This window comes from Poromitra crassiceps, assembly GCF_964638095.1.
Source record: "Poromitra crassiceps genome assembly, chromosome: 9".
Lineage (NCBI taxonomy): Eukaryota > Metazoa > Chordata > Actinopteri > Beryciformes > Melamphaidae > Poromitra > Poromitra crassiceps.
The window spans coordinates 11,318,564-11,346,002 of NC_139630.1; the positions used below are offsets into that span (position 1 = coordinate 11,318,564).

Consider the following 27,439-nt stretch of genomic DNA (forward strand, 5'->3'; position numbering starts at 1 on the left):
GTACCGATGGATGCCTTAGCCCTCGTTCACACAGGACGCCGAAGGTACGCCGCGCTGAAGCTTTGAGCAGGCACAAGCTGAACGTACGCCTTAGGGCCTGTGTCCACTAGCATCTTTTCATGAGCTCCGGCGTCTATTTTCAATTGTTTCCAATGGGGGGAGAGCGTATGCGAGCGCACACGGACGTCTAGAGAAAGTGCGCTGCGTCCAGCGTCTATTTTCAGAGCGCTCTGGTGTTTTTGTGCCCGACTCCTAGCGCTCCCAGCGCTTCCAGCTGAAATTATTTTAACTTTTCAGAAAGACGCTGGTGTTGGGTGCTACTTTTCTGGCAACTAATCATATGAAAAAACTATCGCAACAGAGACAGAAAGGCTCAATTGTGGGAGCAGATTGGCTAGACACTTAATATTTCTGGTGAGTGTTGAGCTAAATCACTGTATGTGTGTTGTTTGCTAATGTTAGCTGTCAGCTATCAAGCTACTACCGCACTGAGCTAACGTTAGTTTCAGACTGCTTCCTTGTTATATTGTGCGCCGAGATCAGCATTCCCCAGCGCACTCCCAGCGTTTAACGTCGGAAAAAGACGCTAGGTGGACACAGGCCCTTACCGTTCACACAAGACGCCTTGGGCCCTATTCTCCCACAGGCCATCGGCGCTATTACGGGCCTTAACCGCAAAAAAACGTGCCTTGCGCCTGTTTCGGGAAAATAGCAATAGGCTTTAGGCTGCCAAATGCGCTTTAGGCCGAATGGGCGTGGCGGAGTCCCTGAATGCGCCAAAGTGGGCGTGTCGGCGCTAAATACCGGCGTACTACTATCTTCCAGCCATCTTCCGACCTGGCCTACTTTTAGCGCTTTGCGCTTTTGAAAAGCAGGCCTAAAGCAGGATTCTGTGCACCGGGGACAGGAAAGTGAATGGAGAATACAATATATAGAAAAAAATACTTTAGAATACAATAGAATATAAGATTGCAACCCTTCTCAGGCTTTGGGTGAAGCTGTAATGCAGTTTCATAAATTTAGTTTAGGCTATCATAATAATCCCCATTTATGTGTAATATAGCTCTACGTTTTATTACCCCCCCCCCCCCCCCCGAAATTAGCTAGGCTACTAATATTACTAATATTCCTAATTAATATGTATTATTATTTCATTCAGATAATTGACATTATAGGCATGTATATCGTTTAATGTGAGAGAAAGGGAGAGAGAAAGAGAGAAACTGGATAAACTGTTGTGTAGCGCTTCTTCAAACCCCACTCTTCATTACAGCTATTCATTACAGAATTGTCTGTTGTATTTATTTTTTCTGTGTGCAAAGCATAGAAAGTTAGAATTATTTCCAAATGTTTCCCCCGTCTGTGGCAGCGGAGCTGTCCGAGGTGCTGAACAAGCGCAGCGCATAGACGGCCACCTGGGGCGGCTCACTCAGGCGGTCCAGGACTGGGCGCGGGGCGTCGGCGGGGTAATTCTCCTCCCCAAACAGTGCGCGATGGTACATTTGAACCTGAATGGATAGATGAATAAACAACTTAAGTAAAGAGTTGTTTTGTAGCTATTCAAAATGAATGGTGGACAGATATATCACCTGATTCGCCAGCACCATCTTCTCCTCAGCTGTGAATTTAGTGGATCGGTTTTGGTCTGCCATATTGATCACACTGCGCCAGCTGCTGCCAATCTGGCTTTTAAAGCCCCTCTGATTGATTACTGAAGATTTTATTGAGAATGAACATATTTGTCAGAGCCTGTGGGGGGGGGGGGCATATATAGGCCAAATAAAATACAATTACTCAATAATAAAATCCAGTAAATAAAATAGAATAAAGTAATCAGATCCAGTAAAAGTGATAGGTGTCATTCAGAGGATGTTGCATCGTGCAGTGGGGGAGGAGAGATAAAACGATATCATTCTGGCCAAACTTTCATCTAATCTCATGACATCCAGCCATAGGCAATATTTTTTTCTATCAGATGCATTTAGAACATTATTTTCACTTTGGTCTTGCTATAGTGTAGCGTATTTACATGCTTGCAGTATTTTAACTGCAGTTAGATTGGTTTGAGAAGCATAATAATATGGAATAATAGCCTATATATGGAGATAGACAGACCGGATGAAGGGAGGGGGGGGCGGCGGAGCCCTTGGCTTTGTCTGGTTTTACCGGATTTGTCCAGGAATTGGAGCTTAAAAGGCAAGCGTGTGTCTCTTCCCTGCAATTCTCCAATGAGCGGACAATGCATAATTATACGCTTAAAAGGCGTGGTTATAATGGTTGAGGCTGAGTTTAGCGCTGATACCAAGATATCAAGTGCGCCTTTCCACGCCCACTGCTTTGCGCTGCGGCTGGCGCTCGGCCTAGAAACTGCGCCGCTGCAACGATAGAGCCCCTTGTCTTTTCCTCTCAGCGCCGACTCTCGCGCCTTGAAGCCGCCCGCAACTCCCATTGACTTCATGCCTGCGGCGGCGCGTCTTCACCCTTGGAAATTCAGCGTCAAGCCTGAGTGATCGCTTCGGCGTGGCGTGAGCGTGGCTTCGGCAAGGCGTCAGTGTGCCACGCGGGTGGTGTGAACGGCTTCGCCTGTTAACAGCGTAGGTACAGCTTCGGTTGAGCGTTGCTTCGGCGTACTGTGTGAATGGGCGCTTACTTTCATATAGTCTCGCTGGCCAGCCTCCTCTCCCTTCCGTCCGAGGAGTCTGGCGACGCGGAATCAGGCAACTGGGATAAGCCCTCCCCTGCTCTACAGCTGCTCTCCCATTGGAGCGACTGTTTCGGTGGCAGCCGGATGTCCGCTCCCGGCTCATTACAAACTCTGTCATTGGCTCCGACCATGTCAATCAGAGCGCAGAGGTGTAGTGCTATCTAGAGAAGTGGGGGAACGCACCTATATGGGGAGCACCTGCACACGCACAGGTCCCAACAAAGCCCCCCCGCCCCCCAGCGCACACGCACACACGCTAACGTTCACGCAGCCTATTCATTAATTAATCGTTCGGGGCGGGCAATCGCTTATATCAACGAATTAAACGAGCAAACTCACGGATTCCTCAAGTGCTGCAAACCACTGTCACTGACACACGACTAACTTGTGTCCTCTATAAACACTGCAGAAGCCCGTGACATTTGCAGCTCTGAAACTAAAATACGTAGCCTACTGTATATGGGCACAGCAGAGCAGAGTCTGTATCAACACAAACAGCTAAACAATCTCTCAACCAGCGATCACACAAGTTGCACAAGGCAACTGGCATCTGGCGATGCAAATTGCAATGGGGTGATTAACGCTAACTTTTGATTCAACCGCGTTGAAAAGAAACACGTTTTTAACATTGTTTCTTCATGCTTGTAAACGTACCTTTTTAGCAGCTGGTCCGAAAAATGAAAGGATGTTTGGCTGCCTTTTTCATCTTTACTTGTTATAGTGAGGTACTGGTGGAAAAAAATATATTTTGATGCTGAAAAAGCCAGTATGTTTCAGTATAGCTTTTATTATGCCTCCGCCGGCGAAGCCAGGCCGAAGGCATTATGGATCCGGGTTCAATTAGGCTCAAGGATGATCTGATTAGATTTTGGTGGTCAAAGGTCAAAGGTCAAGGTCAAACGCCATTTTCAAGCTTGTTAACGCGATATCTGAGGAACGCCTGGACGGAATTTCATCAGATTCGCCTTAAACATTCACTTAGGCTCAAGGATGAACTGATTCCATTTTGGTTATCAAAGGTCAAAGGTCAAGGTCACAATGACCTAACAAATGCCATTTTCAAGCTCGGTAACGCCATATCTCAGTAACACCTTGACTAAATTTCTTCACATTTGGCTCAAATATCCAATTCTGCAAAGAAACGCCTTGATGCAATTTCTTCCAATTTGGCTCCAACATCCACTTGGACTCAAGAATGAACTAATGGCGGAGGCATAAGTCCGCGTTGCGGTCGTTCTAGTTTTATTTTATTTTATCTTTTTCCAGAACTGTTTCCTAGAATGTGCATATCAGTATGACGATGACGGCTACCAATCATACTGCACGATTTGCTGTGGGGGACGGGAGGTCCTCATGTGCGGAAACAACAACTGCTGCCGGTGAGTTTTCTACTGTGTTATCAGGAGGTGGCAGTGGGTAGACAGACCACAACAGCCCGTGTGTGTCCATTCAATCACAATCACAATCTGTGTTATTGCAGTAGATTTTCCCCCCAGTTTTTTCTCCCATTTTCTCTCCAATTGTACTTGCCAATTCCCCCTGCTGTCCCGGTCATTGCTCCACCCCCTCTGCTGATCTGGGGAGAGCATTAGACTAGCACATGCTTCCTCTAATACATGTGCAGTGGCCAGCCGCTTCTTTTCGCCGGAGAGCGAGGAGTTTCACCGGCAGGATGTAGTACGTTGGAGAATTACGCTATTCCCCCCAGTTCCACTCCACTTCCACCCCCCGAACAGGCGCCCCGACTGACCAGAGGAGGCGTTAGAGCAACGGCCAGGACTCATACCCCACTCATTCCCACCCGCAGACACGGCCAATTGTGTCTGTAGGAATGTCTGACCAAGCCAGAAGTACCACTACCGGGAATTGAACCCGGGTCTCCGTGGTGGTCGATAGGCGAGTGCTTTTTACCTCTACACTACCCAGACGCCCCCATAGAGTTTTAAGGCAGTTACGTGTATGGAAGAGCAATATGTGTACAGCATTAGGGAGTGCCATGGTATGTGATCACTGTATCGATTTATCTACCCTACTTAGACATCTCTCTCTCTCTCTCTCTCTCTCTCTCTCTCTCTCTCTATCTATCTATCCTACTTACACTATCTATCTATTTATCTATCTATCTAATCAGTGATCCATCCAGCTAAGTGTATTAATAAACTGTGTCCAGGTGTTTCTGTGTGGAGTGTGTTGACCTCCTCGTGGGCCCCGGAGCGGCCCATGCGGCTATTAAAGAAGACCCCTGGAACTGCTACATGTGCGGTCAGAAGGGCGTGTTTGGCCTGCTGGAGCGCCGCGCCGACTGGCCCTGCCGCCTCCAGCACTTCTTTGCTAACAATCATGACCAGGATTTTGTGAGTAACGCACCTTTAGGGCTAAAATAACTCCAACATGTCCGGCCTCACACAAAAGAAGAAGTCTTTTCATGTGTGTGTGTGTGATCTGTTTTCTCCCCCCACGCTCGGTGTCGTTTTTCAGGAACAACCAAAGCTATACGCCCCAGTCATGGCGGAGAAGAGGAAGCCCATTCGTGTCCTGTCGCTATTTGACGGCATAGCAACAGGTTAGACAAGAACTGGTTTCCCCTCGACACAAAGTGCCTGTCTGTACGGAACCCTCTGCTTCTATCAGGTTACGCCAAACTGCCCCTGTCCTCGCTGAACACATTGTAGTCCTTTCTATTGTACGACAGCACACAAACGCAGACATCGCACAGACATCTCACTTTTGATGTCTGAGCGATAAGACTGAGCCATAAATATGGGATTTGCTTCAAAATGTGCAATAGGCTCAGAGGACAGTGGGCCTACTAATGGGTTGTAAGCGGAGCGAGGGAATCAGTGTAGTAGACAGTTTAAATTCATGTTTCTTAAAATCACAATGAAATTAAAAATCTTTTTTTAATCCAGCTATCATTATCATTTACCAGCATTTTCCATGACGTTATATAGTACATGTCAGTGTCAAAGATTTTCTTGTTTTATCAAAATCCCAATACCATTGCTTCCTGGAAAACTGCATGTCTTTAGTGGTTACCTTGTGGTGTACCAATAGGTGCACAGAAGCATTTCAACCAGTAATACCAATCCTGAACGGTTCCTCCAACTGAATTCCCCTCCCTAATGGATATCTAATTGTTGTTCTTGTTTCACTTCCTGCCAATTTTGAACAATCCTCCCTGCATTATGTCCCATCCCAACATCTGTTTTTACCGTAAAAACATCAAATTACAAAAGCAAGAGGCTCTCAAGATGCAGTTTCATTGTGACTTTAAATATAGACTATTACTGTATGATGTGGAGAATCAGTGGCATCAGAGGAATATATCGGGAGTTAATAATGTGGGAGGAGCATTTTGCGATGTGTGTATTAAATGGACTATTTGATTGGTTAGTACTAACTAAGATATTTTGACTATAAGTTGACTTTGGATTTCTTCGAGCTCCAGAGCATTGAATCCATTAGAATCCATTGAATCCATCCAGAGCATGGTCCATTAGGCTTGTTAAAATCTTGAACGGTGTGTCTGACCTTACTGTTTGACCTTGTCTTCTGCAGGGCTGCTGGTGCTAAAAGAACTGGGCATCGAAGTGGGTCGCTACATCGCTTCTGAGGTGTGTGAAGACTCCATCACTGTGGGCATCGTGCGGCATCAGGGTCGCATCATGTATGTTGGCGATGTGAGGAGCGTCACGCGCAAACATGTGAGTTTCTTTCTTTTCTTCTATTTGTATTATTGTGTATAATATGTCTTTATCCAGATGAGGGTTGCTGAGTGAACATGCTCCTTTTTCACCTTCACACAGTCATATATTCAAAACTGGGAATGAACCTCTACAACAGCAGTCTTGTGCTACTGAGCAGCTCCATTAGAGCAGATGAGGGGCTAAGTGCCTTGCTTAAGAGCACATTGGCACTAGTTGTTAAAGTTGTACTCTAGATTTTTAAGTAAAAAATCCACCTATCTTATCATTCTAATCTAAATCACAAAGTGGGCCTGCAATACAGAAGAACCTCTCATCCCAGTAAAATCCTGGTGTCAGGTATGGACTCATCACCCACAGGAGGTGATGAATTGAAGTTTACAGGAACACTTGGCTATTTTTATGCCTCCGCCGGCGATAGCCAGGCCGGAGGCATTATGGATCCGGGTTGTCCGTCCGTCCGTATGTACGTCCGTACGATGTTTGTTAACGCGATATCTGAGGAACGCCTTGACGGAATTTCATCAAATTTGCCTCAAACAGCGACTTAGACTCAAGGAAGATCTGATTAGATTTTGGTGGTCAAAGGTCAAAGGTCAAGGTCACTGTGACCTCTCAAACGCCATTTTCCAGTTTGTTAACGCGATATCTCACGAATGCCTTTACAGAATTTCATCAAATGTGCCTCAAACATCGACTTAGACTCAAGGATGATCTGATTAGATTTTGGTGGTCAAAGGTCAAAGGTCAAGGTCACTGTGACCTCTCGAACGCCATTTTCAAGCTTGTTAACGCGATATCTCAGGAATGCCTTGACGGAATTTAATCAAACTTGTCTCAGACATCGACTTGGACTCAAGGATGAACTGATTCGATTTTGGTGGTCAAAGGTCAAGGTAACTGTGACCTCTCAAACGCCATTTTCCAGCTTGTTAACGCGATATCTCAGGAATGCCTTGACGGAATTTCATCAAATTTGCCTCAAACATCGACTTGGACTCAAGGATGAACTGATTAGATTTTGGTGGCCAAAGGTCAAAGGCCAAGGTCACTGTGACCTCTCGAACGCCATTTTCAAGCTTGTTAGCGCAACATCTCAGAAATGCCTTGACGAAGTTTCATCAAATTTGCCTCAAACATCGACTTGGACTCAAGGATGAACTGATTCGATTTTCGTGGTCAAAGGTCAAGGTCACTGTGACCTCACGAATGCCATTCCCAAGTTCGTTAAAGCAATATCTCAAGAACGGCTTGATGGAATTTCTGCCAATTTGGCTCAAACGTCGACTTGGACTCAAGGATGAACTGATTACATTTTGGTGGTCAAAGTTCAAGGTCACTATGACCTCACACACCCAATTTCCAAGCTCTGTAACGCAACATCACAGGAGCGCCTTGACGGAATTTCTTCCAATTTGCCTCAAATGGCGATTTGGACTCAAGAATGAACTAATGGCGGAGGCATAAGTCCGCATTGCGGTCGTTCTAGTTAAACTGAGGTTTCCCCCGCGCTGTAGCTAGTTAAGGTGGAATGTTTCCTTTTCCTTCAAGCCACGAGTTGATGCTGTGTGAATCATTCAGCCCACCTTAAATATAGTTAAGGTGGAATGTTTCCTTCCTTCTTCAAGCCGCAAGTTGATGCTGTGTGAATAATTCAGCCCACCTTAAATATAGGACGAATGACAACGTTGTCAAGTTTCACTCGTTTTATTGGCTCGACATGCACACACAAAACACCCCTTGGAGAAGTATGGGAACGCCGTTCCCACGCGTTACACCGGGGCTACACCTATGTCAGAGCGGCTTCCGCTCCCTCCTCCCTGTGTGTCGCTGTAAATAGTGCCCTGCCGCCTCAGTGAAAACAACAACGCTAACTAGCTAGCAAGCTAACGGCAGAAACCTACACGCTAGCTCGTTGCTACACGCTGAAAACGGCAAGTTGGATTGTTGGAAACTATTTTCCAAGGGCACTGCCGCCAAGCGCCGCCCATCGCAATCCAACTATGGAGACCTGCGGCGCCAGACTCTTCGGACGGAAGGGAGAGGAGCCTGGCCAGCGAGACTAAGTTTCATATGATCCCAGTATCTTCACTCTAGCTTTAAAAATTAGCACGCTATGACCTCTTAAAGACAGCAATGATGCACCACAAGGAGTAGAAGAGTTAAAATAACAGGGCAGAAAATACAACTGAGGGGGGCTTTGCCCCCCCCCCCCTTATGCTATGCTTGTCCTATATATTTTTGTTAAATTTTGTTCATTGATTGTGTTTAGTTAGATTTAGCTAGACAGCTAGACATTCTCTGTGAAGTCCTCTTAGACATGCTTGTGATAAAGGGCTGTATAAATTGACAATCTTGAACTTGACCAGCAGATGGAGCTGTTTTCTCACAATTCTCAACACCTGAATCCACTGAGCATCATTTTCATCTAACAGAATTCAGCAGGTCAAATATAATATAATATAATATAATATAATATAATATAATATAATATAATATAATATAATATAATATAATAATATAATATATAATATTAGGTGTCAACAGATGCTGGTGAAAGCGTAGCGCCTCCTGCTGTTTGTAGCAGACTGTTGTCAGCCTGTTTGAAGTGCAGTGCTCTTTTGATGAAGTTTATCTTTAACACCAAACTGTAAAAACATGGCTGCCGTGGTGCATTGAAAGCAATGAGAATCAACCACACTGCATTTTTCCACAAACACTTTTCTCTCTTTATTTTTTTTGACAACAAAGAGCAAACATCAAAAACAGAGAAAATATAACATAAGAGTTCTCTTTAAAAATATATTTTTTTGTTTCTTGGGCCATGATCATGATCAGACCATGCAAACCTTCAATTCAAGCAAAATCTTCGACTACAAAAAGAAAGTTGAAGTGACAGGTGTTCACAGGGTAGAAGTGATAAGTTACAAAACAAGCATAACAAAACAGAGCAATATACAAATAGATGTGTTTATCATTTAACTAACAGCCTCCTCTCCTTTCCTGTGTGGTAAAGTGGGTGGAGGTTGGGACAGCCAGTCAGTACAAACACTTCTTCTTTTTTTCTTCTTCTTTATTCGGATCCCCATTAGCTTCCACAACAGTGGTTGCTAGTCTTCCTGGGGTCCACATAAAATATACATTACAATACATTTACATACAAATACATAAAAACATGACATTTACAATACACATACAAGCATCATAAAAGTTTTAAAAATAGTAATACACATTACATTAAAGGAGGTTATCAATACAGATTATTGAATTGAGCCACAACAAGCATGGCTGATGGTGCGAGTATCATTCCTGTTGTGTAAATTCATGCAATAGCTTCTGTTTCAGAGATCTTTTAAATGGATATTTACCTTTGATGTGTTTCATATGAGTGGGTAATGCATTCCAAAGACTGGTTGCTCTATAAATGACTGCATTTTTGAGTTGATTTGTTCTAGGTTTTGGAAGGTCGTAAGAGCATAATGTGGCGACCCAGAGTTTGACATGTCGGTGGCGATTACGACGTTACGTGAAGGCAGCGGACCAGCCAGTGTATAGGGAACTTCCGGTCTCGGGTGGGAGGGGGAGTCGGGAAATACGAGGAAGCGGACAGGACGTGTGTGTAGCTAGGAGCTGTGTGTGTAGCTAGAAGCTATGAGTGTGAACCAGGAATAAAGACTGTACCAAGTATTGCCTCTTCTCCTCCTCACTTAATGATCCCGGGAGCGGATTATTACAATACACTGACCTGTCTAGTATGATGAGTATGCCTTAGACCTGTTTGTACCATTTGCTCTAAAAAAAACTCTGGTTTTCCATCGACAATAGCATTTCGAGTAAACATAGCAAGACTAGATATTATTTTTGCCTCAACAGTCAGCCATGACAACCGACGGTGCATCTCTCTGACATTGGTACTGAAAGAACACTGAAGATCTAATCTTGCAGCTCTGTTTTGTGCGAGCTGGAGTTTCTTAATGTGTTTTTGTGCAGCGCTGGACCACACAGCCATACAGTACCCTAAGTGAGAGAGGACGAGTGCCTGTGTCACCTGATTCCTTATTGACGATGTAACATAGTGTGAGCATTTTCTAGTCATGGCAATACCCTGCCCCATTTTTTACTGCTGTATGAGTCTCTTGCAAGCCTTCTACTGGTACCAATTACCATGCACTTTGTTTTACTTAAGTTCAGAACCAATTTGTTTTGCTCTACCCAATCAGACACAGTTTGTAATTCTTCGCATAATACATCATTCAGCTCTTTACATGTTGACGCTGCACAGAACATAATCAAATCATCAGCATACATAACTACATTAGTCTTTTCTAGAACACAGGGCAGGTCATTGGTAAAGATGGAGTATAAACCCAGGCAACTTCCCTGTGGAACTCCACAGAGGACGTCTTTGCTGGCAGATAAGCTCCCATTGAAAAACACTCTCTGCTTTCTCCCAGACAGATAACTCTGCATCCAAGAGAGGGCAGTGTCTGAGAAACCATAGCCCTTCAGTTTGGCTTTTAACAGAACATGATCAATGATATCGAAAGCCGCGCTAAAGTCCAGCATGAAAGTACCAACTATTCTTTTGTTGTCCATTTCTTTAAGCCACTCATCAGTCATATGAACAATAGCAGAGTTTGTTGAGTGACCAACTCGATATGCATGCTGAGATTTTGTTATTAGTTCATTACTAAGAAAATAATCTTGAATTTGGTCAAAAACAATCCTCTCCATATCTTGCTTAGAACCGGTAGTAGACTTATGGGTCTACTATTAGCTCCAGAAAAAGCTGCTTTTTTATTTTTTGGCAAGGGGATCACTTTAGCTTCTTTCCATAGTGTGGGGCATATGGAGTTGGTCAAACATCTATTCAAAATATGACATATAGGAACACACAGCTCTCTGGCTGCAGCTTTAAGTAGTTTGCCATCCACATTGTCAATTCCTGGAGATGTGTCATCAGAAAGGTGAGACAACATTTTCTCAACCATGCCAGCATCAACACGTTTAAACTCAAATTAACACTTTTCTCCTTCATAATATTCACAATCAAAGCATGTGACAGAGTGCCATGTTTCGGAGCCATAGTGGCTCTTAGTTTTTCAGTTTTATTGATAAAAAAAATCATTAAAATAGTTAGCAATTTCCAGCGGTTTTGTTATAAAAACACCCTCACAGTCAACATAAGTGTAACCCATGTTTGACTTCCTTTTCATAATATCATTCAGTGTTTTCCATATTTCCTTGCTATTGTTTTTAGCATCGCTGAGTTTTTGTTGATAATGATCTCTTTTTGTATTTTTGTTCAATTTGGTAACCATGTTTCTCAATTTACAGTATGTTCATGAAGATGAACCATAGACTCTTACTATTTCAAATCTTTTCACAAGTTTGATTTCCCTCCCAAAGTCTACTGATTGAATTAAGCGTCACACAACATCTCAACACTTAACTCGCACATCTACATTAATACATCTGAAGCACATAATGATCTAATTGATCTAAGGCAGCTCACACATCTAACTCAATACATCTTAAGTACATAATGATTGTACAGAGATTTAAACAGAGAATCAAGCTCCAGCCTTAGGTTCAAGGTCTCAGGTCTTAAATGGGTTTCTTGGGCCATGAGCTCATCAAGATCAGAACATGCAAACTTTTACTTCAAACAAAATCTTCAACTACAAAAAGACAAAGTTGAAGCTACACAAGGTGTTTACAGGTTAGAAGTGAAAAGTAACTAAATGAATGATAACAAAATAAAGCAATATTTTAAAATATTATTATTATAAACGAGAGTTGTAGATGTGTTTAGCATCTAACTGACAGTCTTATCTAGACCTGATGGGACAAAAACCAGCCTCTCTCCTCTCCTCTCCTCTCCTCTCCTCTCCTCTCCTCTCCTCTCCTCTCCTCTCCTCTCCTCTCCTCTCCTCTCCTCTCCAGCCAGTCAGGACCATGGACTTATTATAAGATGGACTGGGCATTGGTCCCGTTCAGTGAAGCCGCTGCATGTTAGATCGCCGCTCTGGCGGCTGAATCCAGTATTGGGTCACAAGGCCCGCCTCCCCATGTTAGTGGATGGGAAAATCACAACCGAAATAATCACAGTATAGGCCTACGTCAGATAATTTTTTTCCAAAGGTGGTTTGTATCATTTTAGATAGTCATTATCATGCTAATGCCTGTGCAAGTGGTCATTTTTCTGATCAGTTTGTTTTTAAGTAGTTATTTGACATATAAAAAGGGATAAAAATGGATGATTGACAGCTGTGGCAGCCAGTCTCAAGCCGTCATTGGCTGGACAGGCTCTGCACATTATAGATCTATCATCATAGACAAGACACACAGCTTCATGTTATCTAACGCTCCCTGGAAGTCGGGTGGCTCATGGGTTGGCTGTGCTGGCTACCAGACATCAATGGACCCCAATAAAAAGAACATTGTTTTGAGGAATGAAAACAAATGTTTTGTGCGCGAGGAATTAACGTTGGTTGGGGACTGAAGTAAGTTCAGAAAATATGTGTTTTATGAGTTACTCCAGCTACGTTATAGGTACACAATGGTTTTAACATGCAGGCTAGCATTAGCGTTAGCTGCTTGCGCTAGTCGGCTGTTTTTCATATTACTATAACTTAACAACCGATAACGATAGCTGGAATAACACAATAATACACATATTTTCAGAACTGACCAGGTTGTCCAACTGACAGGAAATGTGTTTTATAACATTAACTCCCGTCCCGGGTATATGGATGAGGCCTAGTAGTACACAAGCACCGTTAGCTCATCGCTAACGGGTTAGCATTACATACACACAGACGTTTTATTTTTTGTAGGCTATTAAAGCAACAAACGTTTTTATATGCATATCTGGGGGAAATGCTTTGACTGTGGGGATGTTCGTTCTTCACAAGCTCCTCTCTTAGTAACGATATACCAGGCAATAGACCAGGCAGCCTGGCTCACGCACTCACTGAGCTAACGTTAGGTTGGGCTGCCCACACACTGTACCGGGGGGGTACAACAACGTAGCCTCACGGTTAGATTTGTTAAACCAACATTTGCGCCAAAAGAAATGTAATCATAAAGTTAATCAAAATGCCACGGAAACATTAGGCTAATCAACACAGAGCTGTTCATCCGAGAATTTCCCCCAGTGAGAGGCTGAGAGCCGAGCAGCCCCCTGGCTCCTCTTCCAGGCTGAGGCTCCTCTTCTGGGCTGCTCTCAGAGCACGGGCTGAGAGCAGCCCGGAGGTCTGACTTGTCTGGCTGATACAACTCAATCTCCGACAACGGAGAACATTAGAGGCGGCACTACCCACAACACTATACCAGCAAACAACGTTGCGTAAAGCGTCAAGGTTAAATTTGTAAAACCAACATTTGCTCCAAAAGGAATTAAATCATAAAGTTAATCAAAATGCCACGAACACATTAGGCTAGCTTAGTCAACACAGCAATCCCCCCAGTGAGGCTGAGGGTGAGTGAGTGAGGCCTGCCTCCACTTCCGGTCCGGGCTGAGAGCGCTGAGAGCACTCAGCAGTCAGCAGCAGCCCGGAGGTCTGAAATCTCCGACAACCAAAATCAGATTTCCGTACAGGCGTCATTTTGATAAACTGATCTCATAGTGGGAATCTTGGTTACTTTTGGCGAGACAAAAAATATTACAACTTAAAGTGTAATATTTACAGAGCTAGACTGTATATAAATACACAACGCACTGTGCGCATTCTAGAAACAGTAGCTCTACATAAGAAAGTTCAGAGGGGCGTGGAGCTCTCAGAGGTTCTAAATCAAGGGCGCTACTGCGCAGACTCTGGTTCACTGATCTGGCCGGATTTTGGCTTCAATAAAACATACAGGGAAGAGATAGGGACGCTCTCTCCATTCATATATCTCAGTGGTCAGGACAAACACTCATGGAGATGAACCTAGACTCTTTCCATTTCAAATCTATTCACAAGTGTGCTTTTCCTCCCCAAGTCTGCTGACTGAAGCTTCACACAACATCTCAACACTAAGCTTACACTGTCACATACAAGTGATACATGGCATCAGACGTTTCTTGCTAAATGTGCTATCTATGTGTATCTGTCCCTACACAAATAAATGCTAAATGAAAATTAAATGACACATCTACAGTAACTCAATACATCTCAAGTACTACATAATGAACTATTATACAGGGATTTAAACAGATAAACAAATTAAACTCTCAGAAAGGTCCCTAGACCACCAAAACAATAAGAAAATACAAAAATACAGGGCAGTATTTATAGTTATAGTGGGCCATAACTGCTGATTGAGAGGGATTATTTTTTATGAGTCTATACATTGTTCTTTAGGAACACCCTGCATAGTCTGTCTAGGTTACATCTCTGTCACTGTAAAGGCTTCACTAAGGTGATGGACGGCTGGCTTTGTGAGTTCTGAGAGATCCATCTGGAAGTGAGATGCTCCTTGGAGATCCTACTCTGTTCCCTGGGCGCCTGCCTCTTCACCCAGCCTGCCTTCAGCACTGGAACCACCCAGGTCATCATAATCCAGCTCAATGTTGTCCTCCCTTCCATCACCACCCAGGTCATCGTAATCCACCTCAATGTTCTCTCTTCCTTCAGCACTGGGACCACCCAGGTCATCATAATCCAGCTCAATGTTGTCCTCTCTTCCACCACCACCCAGGTCATCATAATCCAATTCAATGTCCTCCTCTCTGCCTTCAGCACTGGAACCACCCAGGTCATCATAATCCAGCTCAATGTTGTCCTCTCTTCCACCACCACCCAGGTCATCATAATCCAATTCAATGTCCTCCTCTCTTCCTTCAGCACTGGGACCACCCAGGTCATCATAATCCATTCAATGTCCTCCTCTCTTCGTTCAGAACTGGAACCACCCAGGTCATCATAATCCAGCTCAATGTCCTCCTCTCTTCCTTCAGCACTGGGACCACCCAGGTCGTCATAATCCAGCTCAATGCTCTCTCTTCCCTCAGCACTGGGACCACACAGGTCATCATAATCCAACTCAATGTTCTCCTCACTTCCTTCAGCACTGGAACCATTAAGGTTATGTCTAAACCAGCCTGTCCGTCTGTGTGTGGTCTTAAAATGGTGTCTCTGAAGCAGCCTGTCTGTCTGAAAAGCCTCTCCGTCTGTGTATCTTAAAATGACGTCTCTGGGTCTTCTTGGTCTTGATGTGTGACACTCAGCTCATCACGTGTGTTGTTCGCTCTGCACCTCTTATCTCCTCATCTCCGTGTGGTTTCTCTCGCTGATGTCAGGCCCCTCCTCATTGGCCGGCTGCACTGACAGGAAGCTGCTAGGAGAAAACCATGACATGCTGTAGCTTCATGATGCCTCCAACATCACAAAACAACAACACAGCTCAAGGCCAAATTGTTGGGTGTCAATTGATGAAGCGCTATCATGGTCAACTCATATTAATAATATGGCTGCTAAAAACAGACTCAACAATCAAACAAGTAACACAATCTCTAGTTTTCTTGTCCCATCTCAATAATTGCCGTAGACAACAAGAGCTTAGTCAACTCCAGCTGATGTAAAACCAACACATTCTCACAGCCAAGTCGTCAAACTGTAACGTTCGGTCAGGAGCCCTTGTCGTTAGTTTTTCATGCCCGGGGTACTCCTTTCTTGTTATTTTTCAACGAGATTGGAGTTGACGAGGTTGGGGTTAGGCTCTTTTCCAACCACTTGCCTGGCGTTAGGGTTTGGATATGGTGTGGCTGTGGTGCAGGGCCTCCAGAGCAAGGGGTTCAAGCTAGCCCCTTCCCCCATGGGTTGCAGCCCCCTTGCTTGAACCCCTTGCCCCCAGCCTTGATCCTAACCCTGTGCTCGTTTCCAGCACCCCAACCCCCTTTCTACATCGTTGATTTATAACAACAGGGGGCTGCTTTTCTCTTCGGGAAATAAGTACTGGTATGGAGTTCCTGACCGAACGGTACAGTTTGACGACTTGAGTGTGAGGATGGGTTGGCAAGGAGCTGCCCGCCTCGCTCTCCTGTTCTATGAGAAATAGTGTGGAAGGAATGCATGCCAGGCTGTCATGGATGAGGCTGGACTGAGGAGAGATTGGCATGCAGCTTTATTATGAAAAACATCTCTACCACGTAAATTAGTTTTCTTGATCAAAGTTTTAAATGATCTCTTTTTGATAATTTTAGAACCATTTTTTGGCACTTTTGTCTTCCTAACAAGAGCAATCAAATTATGATCACTGCATCCCATCGGCAGAGATACGAATTCTGAGCAAACCTCCGGTGTATTCAAATAGATGTGATCAATACATGTCGACACTGTCTCACCATTATTTCTAGAACATATTCTAGTTGGCTTCTTAACAACTTGTGATAATACAGAAACTGCACAAGTATCCATTAATCTCCTTTTCTTTCTTTTTCTTACACTTAAATTTTTTATTGAGTTTCATTTTCCGAACAAGTATACAAAAATGGACAAGACTTATACATAAAAGACATACATAATTATAAGGGGAAAAAAATACTGTTTGGGGGCTACAGTACGTTCATGTTTTCCTTTTCATCCAGTGAGTCCGTCAATCGTCTGTCTGTTATATCAGTTATCTTCGTCGCTGTTTTGGGATTTGAATATTGTCCATTTCTCCCATTTTTCTTCCAGCTATTGTTCCTGTAGTCTTAGTCGATATGTCAGTTTCTCCATGCTATAGATTTCTTCTATTATATCTCTCCATTGCCCCTGAGTAGGAGGTTCTACTTTTGCCCACTTCCTTGTGACAGCTTTTTTACTAGCTATTAACAATATTTTGATCAGATATCTGTCTCGTAATTGTACATTTTCTTCAGTGAAGTTACACAGGTAAAATACAATGTAACTCTTAGGGATATCATATCCTAGTATCTTCTGTACAAACTTATGAATCTCAGTCCAATACAATGTTAACTTGTGACAATTCCAAAATATATGTGCGTGATTTGCATCTGATGTTCCACATTCTCTCCAACATGGTACATTTATATTTGAATATTTACTCTTAACCTTGGGCGTGATAAAAAAACCAAATCAAGTTTTTCCAAGAGAATTCTCTCCATACCCGTGAACTGCATTAATCTCTTTTTCATCGAACAAGTAGAAGAATACCAATCAACATTCATATCTGCCATAAAATATAGTTCATAATTTGTAGTACAGGCAAAATCTAGTACAGCCAAAATTGTATCCAGATATTCACAGTTGGCACTGGGAGGTCGATAACCACATCCAATAAGCAAATCTGTGACCTCCATCATGTGTCAGTCAGAGTGATTGATAGGTGTCAAGTTACAGAGAAAGTTAGGTCAGAAACGAACAGGTTTAATAACAGAATGTAGCCTGGGCTCTGACAGCCTGGGGCATTGCCCTACTCTGACACCTCTGTGTTTGTAACCCTCTCCTCATCTTCTCATCTGTATGTTGCACAACAAGCCTGCCATAATTTGTCCAGCCTGAACATATCTGCCTCTGTCATCTTATCTGTCACGATCAATATTGTATTTGATTATACTTTGGATTGTAACATAATTATGGTGTGGCATTTTTTGTCCCTTTTTTGTTGTTGTCTCAGAACCAAATTTAGCAGCGCCCTCCCTGAAGCAGGATAAGCTACTGATATCTGCTCCCCTGCACTGCTGCTTACAGCGAGTGGCTAAACACCTCACAGTTTGGTGGCAACAGGAAGACGTCACCAGGACGGGTTTCAAGTAAAGACACGTTCAGTGAAATATGGAAGCAAACCGGAAACTATACCATCAAACAGGAAACTATATCAGATACCATCTACAACATCGATGATATGTTTAAAGTAAAGTGTGCAGCAGGTTGCTAAGTGATGAGGAGCAGACATAAAAAAAAAAAGAACTGAGTCGAGCTGAACTACACAGTCCTGGTTATGCAGGCAGGAAAAATCAAAGAGAGGCGCTAAAATGGAAGATATATCTCTTGGCATCAGCATGTCAGCTCCCAGATACCCCCCATTATTCCATTGTGGGTATAGAGACATTTACATGTCAGTTTACTCCCGTGCCGCAGCTCTCAGTTGAGATATCTGGGAATTTCAGTAACCAGAAATGTCACTTTGTACGACTGTAGATTACAAATGTAGATGATCTACGGACAGGGTTGCCAGGTCTGTGGCCAATAAAAACCAGCCCAATACCAGAATTCAAAAATATTCCTCAGCCAAAGCATATAATCTGCTTTTAATAAAGTCCACCAGCATTTCCATCACTGCCAAATGCATAGTCAAGTTCACTATGTTAACAAATATAATTTCGTTAAACATTTTGGGAGATTAGCAAAAGTAAACATTTTTGTTTGCATTTTGCACAGACAATTGCATTTTGGATGTTCAAAATGACCAACCTAGAAACTTATGCTCATGCTTATATGCTAATCCTATGTTTTCTGCGTCAAGGAATCCAATAAAGGCCCCCAGACGAAGAGAGAGATGCATATTAGTATTTATGTAAAAAGGGAAAAATAAATAACGGAAAGAAGGTGCAACAAAACAATAACTGCGCCCGCGAGTGGGAAAGTGGTGAGCTTTTTGTAACCACACCGGCCCAGGTGTGGCTCATGAGGCTGATGACACATCCTGCAACGAGAGCGCACGCTCGTGGCTCATGCGAAAAATAGACCAGACGCTGGAACAATCGCTGCAGGCCGCGAGCCGGCCACGCCGCGGCCGAATCTGTTAAGAAGCTCACCAACATTAAACTGGCTGCGCTTCCAGACGCTTCGTGGCACGTCTGTCCGCCTCACTTCAGCGTCTGGTGTGTTTGCACCATTACACTGACATCTGACCTTCTAGGCTCAGGATTTGACACCTCATATTGATGCACTTGTGAAGACTAAGAGGTACTGTACAAGGTTTCAGGAGCAAGTTCTAATATTAAGACAATCCCCAAATCATCCTTTAAGCGCTTGATTGTGGACGCTCTTATTAATTCATGCCGCTGTTTCCCGTTGCTGTCACAAACAATTGTTTGTGTGCTAGATTATTTATGTTTTCATGTAGTGTTGCTGTCACACACAATGCCATGTATTGTGACGTGTGTGACGTAAGTATACGAGGGATCAGCGGAGCAGCATTTTGGTAAACAAACCGCGTCACTGGGTGGCAACGGCAATGGAACCCTATGGAGCCTGAGTTTGAGCGTCTGACTCTAGCCGACTGACCGTGTTTACAATTGAACGCGTTTGACAGTTCACACAACTTTAACACAACATGCATATATTATACAAACTCTTGAGCTAAGTCTGCTCTCACTCAGAATGTCAAAATATAAGCGATGTGATGTATACCATACAGTACTAGTTAACTAGTCTCTTAAAACAGACTGTATCATCTACATCCGGCGAATGCAGCTATATACAGTCTGTACGTTACACCCCCAGAACATGCACAAGGAAGTTGGGAAAAAAAACCTTCAGACTGGAAGGAAGTTCTACGGAATCCGACCAATCACGACACGCGAATGCGGCATATTGGATTCTGATTGGACTTATGAGCGGAAGACCCGCCTTTCTGCCAGCATATTGGATTGTGATTGGACTAATGAGCGGAAGACCCGCCTTTCTGCTTCCCATTCCGGTTGGTGCATGATTCTCCCCCACGAAGTACAGACGGTATGGCGGAAGCATTTGAAAATTGCGGAAGCCAACTCGTCTGTTCTAAGAGACTACTAGTTAACTGCCACAGGGTTACACATTTTTGGGTGACAGTGACGTCACGCAGATTCGTCCTATAGGTTGTTGTATATGTTCTGATATGTGCCTTTGTCATTTTAAATTATTTTTTAATTTCTTTAGTCCGTACCCCTCTCTCTCAAGAGGCCTTGCCTTTTGCCAGGTCGCCATTGTAAATATTAATTTGCTCTTAATGACTTGCCTGGTTAAATAAATGGTAAACTATTTTCATTACCTTTGAATAGAGAAGAATTGCACAGTTGCCATCAATTGGAATGTACAGTTACAGACAGTACATTTGATATGATGGGCTTATAGTATTTTGTTCTTAAAATGTACCTGTAGGCCTAATTCCTGCTTGTACTGAAAGAAACTGGAAACTTTTGAGTTGTTATTATTTATAGTTTATTATGCATTAATTGTCTTTGTCTGGCCCACTTGAGACCAAATTGGGTCCCATGTGACTCTACAGCCATCACCGTTTAGATCAGAACCACATGGATTTCCTTGATCAGTCAACGCTGCATGAATGAATGAATGAAAAAATTTATTGGTCACCACCACCACCACCAAGCATACACTTAGGTCATAACCAAAGGTTTGGGGCAGAAGCAAATGCTTATATAAAGCCCCCCCTTTTCTTACAATTAAAATAAGAAGATCATCATGATCAGACATTTTGGACATTGTCCTTACTTGCCATCAAATAAACAACAAAGGATTGCAAGGAAAAAATATCCTAATACAAGAAACAAACAACAAAAACAAAAAAAAAGCAAAAATAAACAAATAATACAACAGTCAAAAACCAGTGGGTAGCAAATAACAAAACCAACACAATCCATACATGCATATTCATACATTTTATAATCATTGTTTTATTATTATTTTTTATATATATATATATATACATATACCTATATATACATATATATACTTATACATACACTTTTTTTTTTTTTTTTTCTTCTTTATTATTATTATTATTATTATTCATTTGTTTATTTCTTTTTTTTCTCTTGTCCCCTACATCATTCAGTTACCTAGGAACTAGACTGTAATTTTCCAACATCATGTCTTTATACCTTTTTTTAAAGATCAACACATTCTTACTGGTTTTTAAGTCTTCCGGCAAAGCGTTCCACAACTTCACACCACAGACAGATATGCACCTGCTTTTCATAGCTGTGTTACAGAAGGGTTGTTTCCAATTTTGTTCGCCTCTGAGGGCATACCCCCCCTCTCTTTCTTTGAACATTATTTGTATGTTGGACGGGAGCACTCCCTTTCTGGCTTTATATACAATCAAAGCTGTTTTTTGATCCACCCAGTCCATAAATTTTAATGTTTTTGACTTTATAAATAATAAATTAGTATGTTCATAGAATCCAACATTATTCACTATTCGTATTGCTCTTTTCTGTACTGTACAAACTGACTGTAGTGTGGTTTTGCAAGCATTACCCCAGATCTCAACACAGTAAGTTAAATAAGGTAAAATCAACGTGGAATAAAGAGTGTTCATGGATCTGTGGTTAAGGAAGTGTCTGACTTTGTTCAAAACCCCGATGTTTCTGGAGATTTTGGATCTTACTTTGTTCGCTTGGGATTTCCAACTGAATTTATGGTCTATTACTACCCCCAGGAAAGTATTTTCGTATACTCTTTCTAAATCAACCCCTCCTATCCTTAAACCTACCTCAGTTATTAAATGTGTTTTGCGATTTCCAAAAATCATAAACTTAGTTTTATTTAAATTCAAAGATAACTTATTAACATCGAACCACATTTTAAGTTTTTCTAGTTCTACTGTCACCTTCTCCATTAACCTCTGTAAACAGACATCTGAGTAGAAAATATTGGTGTCATCAGCAAAAATTACATATTTCAAAATATCGGACACATTGCAAATATCGTTTATATACATAATAAATAATTTTGGACCAACTATAGAACCCTGTGGTACTCCACACCTAATGTCAGCAGGTTTGGACATGGCATCTGCCACCTGCACAAACTGACTCCTGTCCATGATGTAACTCTTCAGCCATTCCAGTCCCACCCCTCTGATTCCAAACCTTTCCATTTTCTCCAACAGAATGTTATGATCTAGGGTATCGAATGCCTTCTTCAGGTCTATGAAAATCCCCACAGCAAACTTTTTATTATCTACTGCACTTGAAAGTTCTTCCATAAGCTCCATCAAGGCCATCGAGGTTGATCTACTTTCTCTAAACCCATATTGACAATCAATTAATAATTTGTGTTTATCAATAAAGCAGTCCAGTCTGGCAACAAAAAGTTTTTCAAGAATCTTTGAAAATTGAGATAAAAGTGAAACCGGTCTATAATTGGTATATAATTTTTTATTTCCAGCCTTGAACAATGGTATTACTTTGGCTATTTTCATTTTTTCAGGGAAGCTGCCCAACTGAAAAGATAAATTACAAATATGGGTTAGAGGCACTACAATGGCCGCTATTACTTCCTTAACTAGAGACATGTCTATCCCATTCCAATCTGTGGATTTTTTGTTTTTAAATTTATTAACAAGTTCAATAATCTCTTTTTCATCAACTTTTTTCAGGAATATAGTTGCAGAATTTCTGTTACCATAGAATTGCGCTGCACTGCCCTCTGCTGGCGGTGTTATCAACTCCGCCAGTTTTGGGCCCACTGAAACAAAGAATTCATTAAAACCTTCAGCTACCTCATTCATGTCACCGACAACTTTTCCATTGTCAATAAAATGACTGGGGTAGCTAGTGCTGGTGGTTTTGTTTGTGATAATTTTATTTAGTATATCCCATGTTCCCTTGATGTTATTTTTATTAATTTCTAATTTATTATCATAAAACTCCTTTTTACTTTTTCTAATGATATCTATTAATTTGTTTTTATATCTTTTATATTTAGTTTCTTTATCTTTACATCTATATTTAATAAATTCTCTGTACATACTATTCTTTTTCTTACAAGCGTTCAGTATACCGCTGGTAAGCCAAGGCTTATCACTATTCTTGTTTTTACTTTTACTTTGCCTGACTGGACAGCTTTTGTTGTATTGTGCTAGGAAGGAATCCAGGAACAATTCGTATGCAGTATTTACATCCTGGGCCTGTAAGACGTCACTCCAATCATGAGACTTCAGGTTCTCTCTAAAAGCATTCACAGAATCCACAGTTCTCGTTCTTCTATGTCTGATGTTGTTGTCCTCCCTTACTTTAAGCTTACAGTCATATATGGCAAAGACTGGCAGATGGTCAGTAATATCCTTCACCAAAAGTCCGCTTACTATTTTATTGTCCATATTGTTAGTAAATATATTGTCTATGATTGTGGCTGAATGTGAGGTAATTCTACTTGGTTTAGTAATTGTGGGATATAGGCTCATCGCATAAATGGTTTCACAGAAATCATTTATCGCTGAATGCTTATTTGGATTTAGCAGGTCTATGTTAAAGTCGCCACATATAAACAGGACCTTCTGCTCAGTCTTTACATATGCATTTTCTATCCACTCCTTGAACATAGTTATGTCATAACTCGGAGCCCTGTAAATACAGCTTATCATAATATTTCTATTCCTACTCATGTCAATCTCAATGGTTATACATTCACATACATTCTCCACAGCCACTGTCAATCTGTCCACTACACTATACTTTAATCTTCTATCAACATACAATGCTGTTCCCCCTCCTCCTTTTTCAGTTCTGTTTATGTAGTTCAACTCATATCCTGGAATTTCAAATTCCTCACATTTACCCTCCCCAATCCAGGTTTCCGAAATTGCAATAACATTGAAAGGCCTCAGAAATTCTCTTAGGTAATCAACTATATCCTGAAAGTTCTTATTCAGACTACGGCTATTAAAATGAATTATTGAAATGCAGTGCTCTACTTTAATGGTATTATTAAATTGATCCACTGTAACATAATTACAATTATCTAGGTTATTAAAAAAATTGGTTTCTGGATCTGTTTCTTGGTTTCTGCTCATAGATGTTTAAATGAGCATTTCATTGGATTACCTTATAAAGCCTCTGCAGAACGTGATGGCGTAGTCACGTTCACTACGGAGCCTCTGGAGGTCCAAACCATACAGTATATACATTTTAGAACAATAGCTATTTTTAGGGTTAGTATTCTCTGTCTTTCAAGTCAAAACTCTACAAAACAGCAGCTGTTTAAAGTTCTGTTGATCTTCTCAAAATGCTCCAGCATAAAACTCAAGTCTCACGACAGTTTCTATTTTCTTGAAGCAGCATCATGAAGCAGTTTCTCGGCTCTGGAGCCTGTCCATCACCTGCAGAACCTCATCCAGGAGAGAGGGGCCCAGGTCCAGGTCCAACACCAAGGAGGGCTCCTCCTCCACGGCTGGAGCTGGGTCTGAGGGCGCGTCCCATTCCAGAAGCTCTGTCCTCATCCTCAGCCCTCCTTCCTCCTTGTCCTCCCCCACCCGAACCTCCTCCTGGACCTGAGGGACCTCCTCCTGGACCTGAGAAACCTCCTTCTGGACATTAGGAACCTCCTCCTGGACCCGAGGAACCTCCTTCTGGGCCTGAAGAACCTCCTTCTGGATCTGAGGAAGCGCCTCCTCCTCTGCAGTGTCCAGCAGCGGCAGGGAGTGACATTTCCTGTGCCCACGGCGCATCCCGAGCTGGCCGAGGGCGTCCGGTGCCCGCGGGCTCTCGGAGGCGAGCAGGCGGGGGGGTTTGGGCGGAGGCGGGGGGGTGAGGAACAGGTCATGGTGACTCTGGGAGTCCTGCAGCGTGAGGTCGCCGCCCCCCCGCTGGAAGGCCGTCAGGTCGCCGAACGCATCGCCCCGGGCGTCCAGGCCGATGTGCGCCAGGTGGCGGAAGTCGCCCAGAGGGAGGCTGATCAGAAGGTCGGCGCGCCGCTTCGGCTTCCGGGACAAACGCAGCGTGGCCGACTTCAGGTAGGAGGCGGTCTTCAGAGGCATCGCACCTCCGGGCTCAAGGTCCAACACGCTGACTGAAGTCCAGAGTACTGAAACAGAGAGGAAACACGCAGAGTTTAATTCATGTGAACTTCGATCTGCGTTTGTTGGACTGGTTTTCACTCCAGTCAGCCCATTCGCCAAAGTAAAATGTTGGCGTAAGTCTTTGCCTTAGACGCCGGAAAGTTCGATTCCCAGCACAGTATAGAAAAACATTAACATTAAAACATATTTAGTGGGCAACTTTTGGCCCCACTGCCTAAAAAATGGGGCATTTACAAAATGTTGGGGTCAATTACAAAAAAAAGTGGTAATAGAGCTCAAAAGGCACGTGACTTTTGATGACGTCATTTGCAGTAGTAAGTTCCGCGTCCATTTTCTCCATAGACATTTCGATAAATCCAAATATAATGAGTTCTAAGGCTCGAGCCAAGCCAACATGTGATCCAGAGGATCTTGAGTGACCATCAAACATTCGGTTAAAGCGAGAACAAAAAATAACAATGGGATCTTTTTTATTTTTTTCCCCGTTGTTATTTTTTGTTCTCGCTTAAACCGAATGTTTGATGGTCACTCAAGATTCTCTGGATCACATGTTGGCTTGGTTCGAGCCTTAAAACTCGTTATATTTGGATTTATCGAAAATGTCTATGGAGAGAATGGACGCGGAACTTACTTCCGGGGCAAATGACGTCATCAAAAGTCACGTGCCTTTTGAGCTCTATCGGTGCATACATTTGCTAAAGCGTAGTGTGAACTGCGCTGTTTGTCTGTGAGCATGTTCTTCGTCATCGTCGTCTTCTTCTGGCAACCAGCTTGCAGGTGCTGAGTGTGTGTCAGAGGTGGAAACGGAAATGAAATGAACTCAAGGAAAATGAAATGATCAAAATCTTGAAGGCAATTTTTGTCCGTTGATCAGTTTTTTTAGGGGCATTCGGAGATTTCTTGGGGCATTTTTTGCCCTTGTCCCTGGCTAATCCTACACTGTCCCAGTGTGTTCAAAGTCATTTCAGCCATAAGTCACATTTCATGTTCTTGTCATTTAAGCCCAAACCATAACCCTCAACCAGGTTATTTTAGTTGCCAAACCACCACGTTTTACGTTTTCAAATGAACTTGGAAACGCAGAGACGCTGCTGACAGTGCATGACGGTAAAGATCTTGAACGTCCTCTAAAACAGGGAAAGTTACGGGCAGCAGAGAGTTAATGAGTGACTGATATGTGTTTTCTCAGGCCGTGAAGTCGCCTTATCTGTCAGCTGATATCAGCTCAGCATGCAGGCTGCTATCAGAGAGAGCCGACCGGCCCCTCCACATTCCTCTGGGGTTAAATACTGAAGGGGAGGGAGGAGGGGGGGTCTCTGGAACGAACAGCATGACTCTGTGTGAACACATTTACATACAAGCTTCAGGTTGCCTATTAAAAAAAAACACATACAACATTATAAACACAACAAAACAAACACAATAAAACTATAAAAGGTCATTATACTAATATTTCCACATATGAGAGTGGTATCTCACAGCACTAAAACCAGGATTAGTCAGCGGCATGATAATGGAATTCTGGGAGACTTTTCGGTCGACAGATACATTTCTACGTCAGATTTCTCAATAGTGCCTGAAAAGTGCTGATTCTTGACTTGCAAAACAAGTCACTAGCACTTTTCCACTTGGGTTTTTTTAAGCAATATCCACAAACAGTCGGTTACAATAGTTACAGTGTGGATTATCTGTCCTACCTGACATCCTTCACCTGTCCTGAACTCTCCTTCTTGTCCTTCTACAACTCGCTGTCTGCATATCTGAGTCGACAATAATAGCCACACGCCTCTGCCAGGTGTACAGGTAGAATTACAGCAGAGAGTTCTGTATCTCTTTTAATACTTTCCTGATGACAGGCAGGTGATCTGACGTGATTCGTACTGTATAGCCATAGCTAAGTGAAATCTGAAATGATCATACACCTTTCTGTCTCCAGCTCACCTGTCTGTCTCCGGGAGGTCGGGGGCAGCTCCGCTCTGATCCAGTAGATCCAGTAGATCAATAAATCAATAGATAGATCAATAGATCAATAGATTTGTCTTTGGTCTGTTAACTCTCCAGACTGTGACTGACACACACCTCACCAGCACACCTGAGCTCAGGGCGGCTCCGCCCCCTGCCTCGTCACTCAGGGGCGTGTGTGTGTGTGTGTGTGTGTGTGTGTGTGTGTGTGTGTGTGTGTGTGTGTGTGTGTGTGTGTGTGTGTGTATGTGTGCGTGTGTGCATGCGTGCGTGTGTGTGTGTGTGTGTGTGTGTGTGTGTGTGTGAGAGAGTGTGAGCATGCTCCTTTCCT

At 42.8% G+C, this 27,439-nt stretch overlaps 2 protein-coding genes across 2 annotated transcripts; one reads left to right on the forward strand and one right to left on the reverse strand.

Annotated features, from left to right (window-relative positions):
• Window positions 1–3,983: 3,983 nt before the first annotated feature.
• Window positions 3,984–6,483, forward strand: LOC310782164 (DNA (cytosine-5)-methyltransferase 3A-like; the record flags this gene model as incomplete). The annotated part of the gene is made up of 5 exons (XM_083642854.1): window positions 3,984–4,083; window positions 4,875–5,058; window positions 5,183–5,267; window positions 6,263–6,384; window positions 6,466–6,483. The coding sequence occupies exons 1-5, from the start codon at window positions 4,058–4,060 to the stop codon at window positions 6,481–6,483; spliced, it is 435 nt and encodes a 144-aa protein (XP_083498980.1). The 5' UTR covers window positions 3,984–4,057.
• Window positions 6,484–24,065: 17,582 nt separating this feature from the next.
• On the reverse strand, window positions 24,066–27,226 carry LOC310782921 (cdc42 effector protein 2-like). Its single transcript, XM_083643716.1, has 2 exons — window positions 27,088–27,226; window positions 24,066–25,151 (listed from the first exon to the last, which is right to left on the reverse strand). Exon 2 carries the CDS (start codon window positions 25,102–25,104, stop codon window positions 24,409–24,411), a length of 696 nt encoding a protein of 231 aa, XP_083499842.1. The 5' UTR covers window positions 25,105–25,151; window positions 27,088–27,226; the 3' UTR covers window positions 24,066–24,408.
• Window positions 27,227–27,439: the final 213 nt, after the last annotated feature.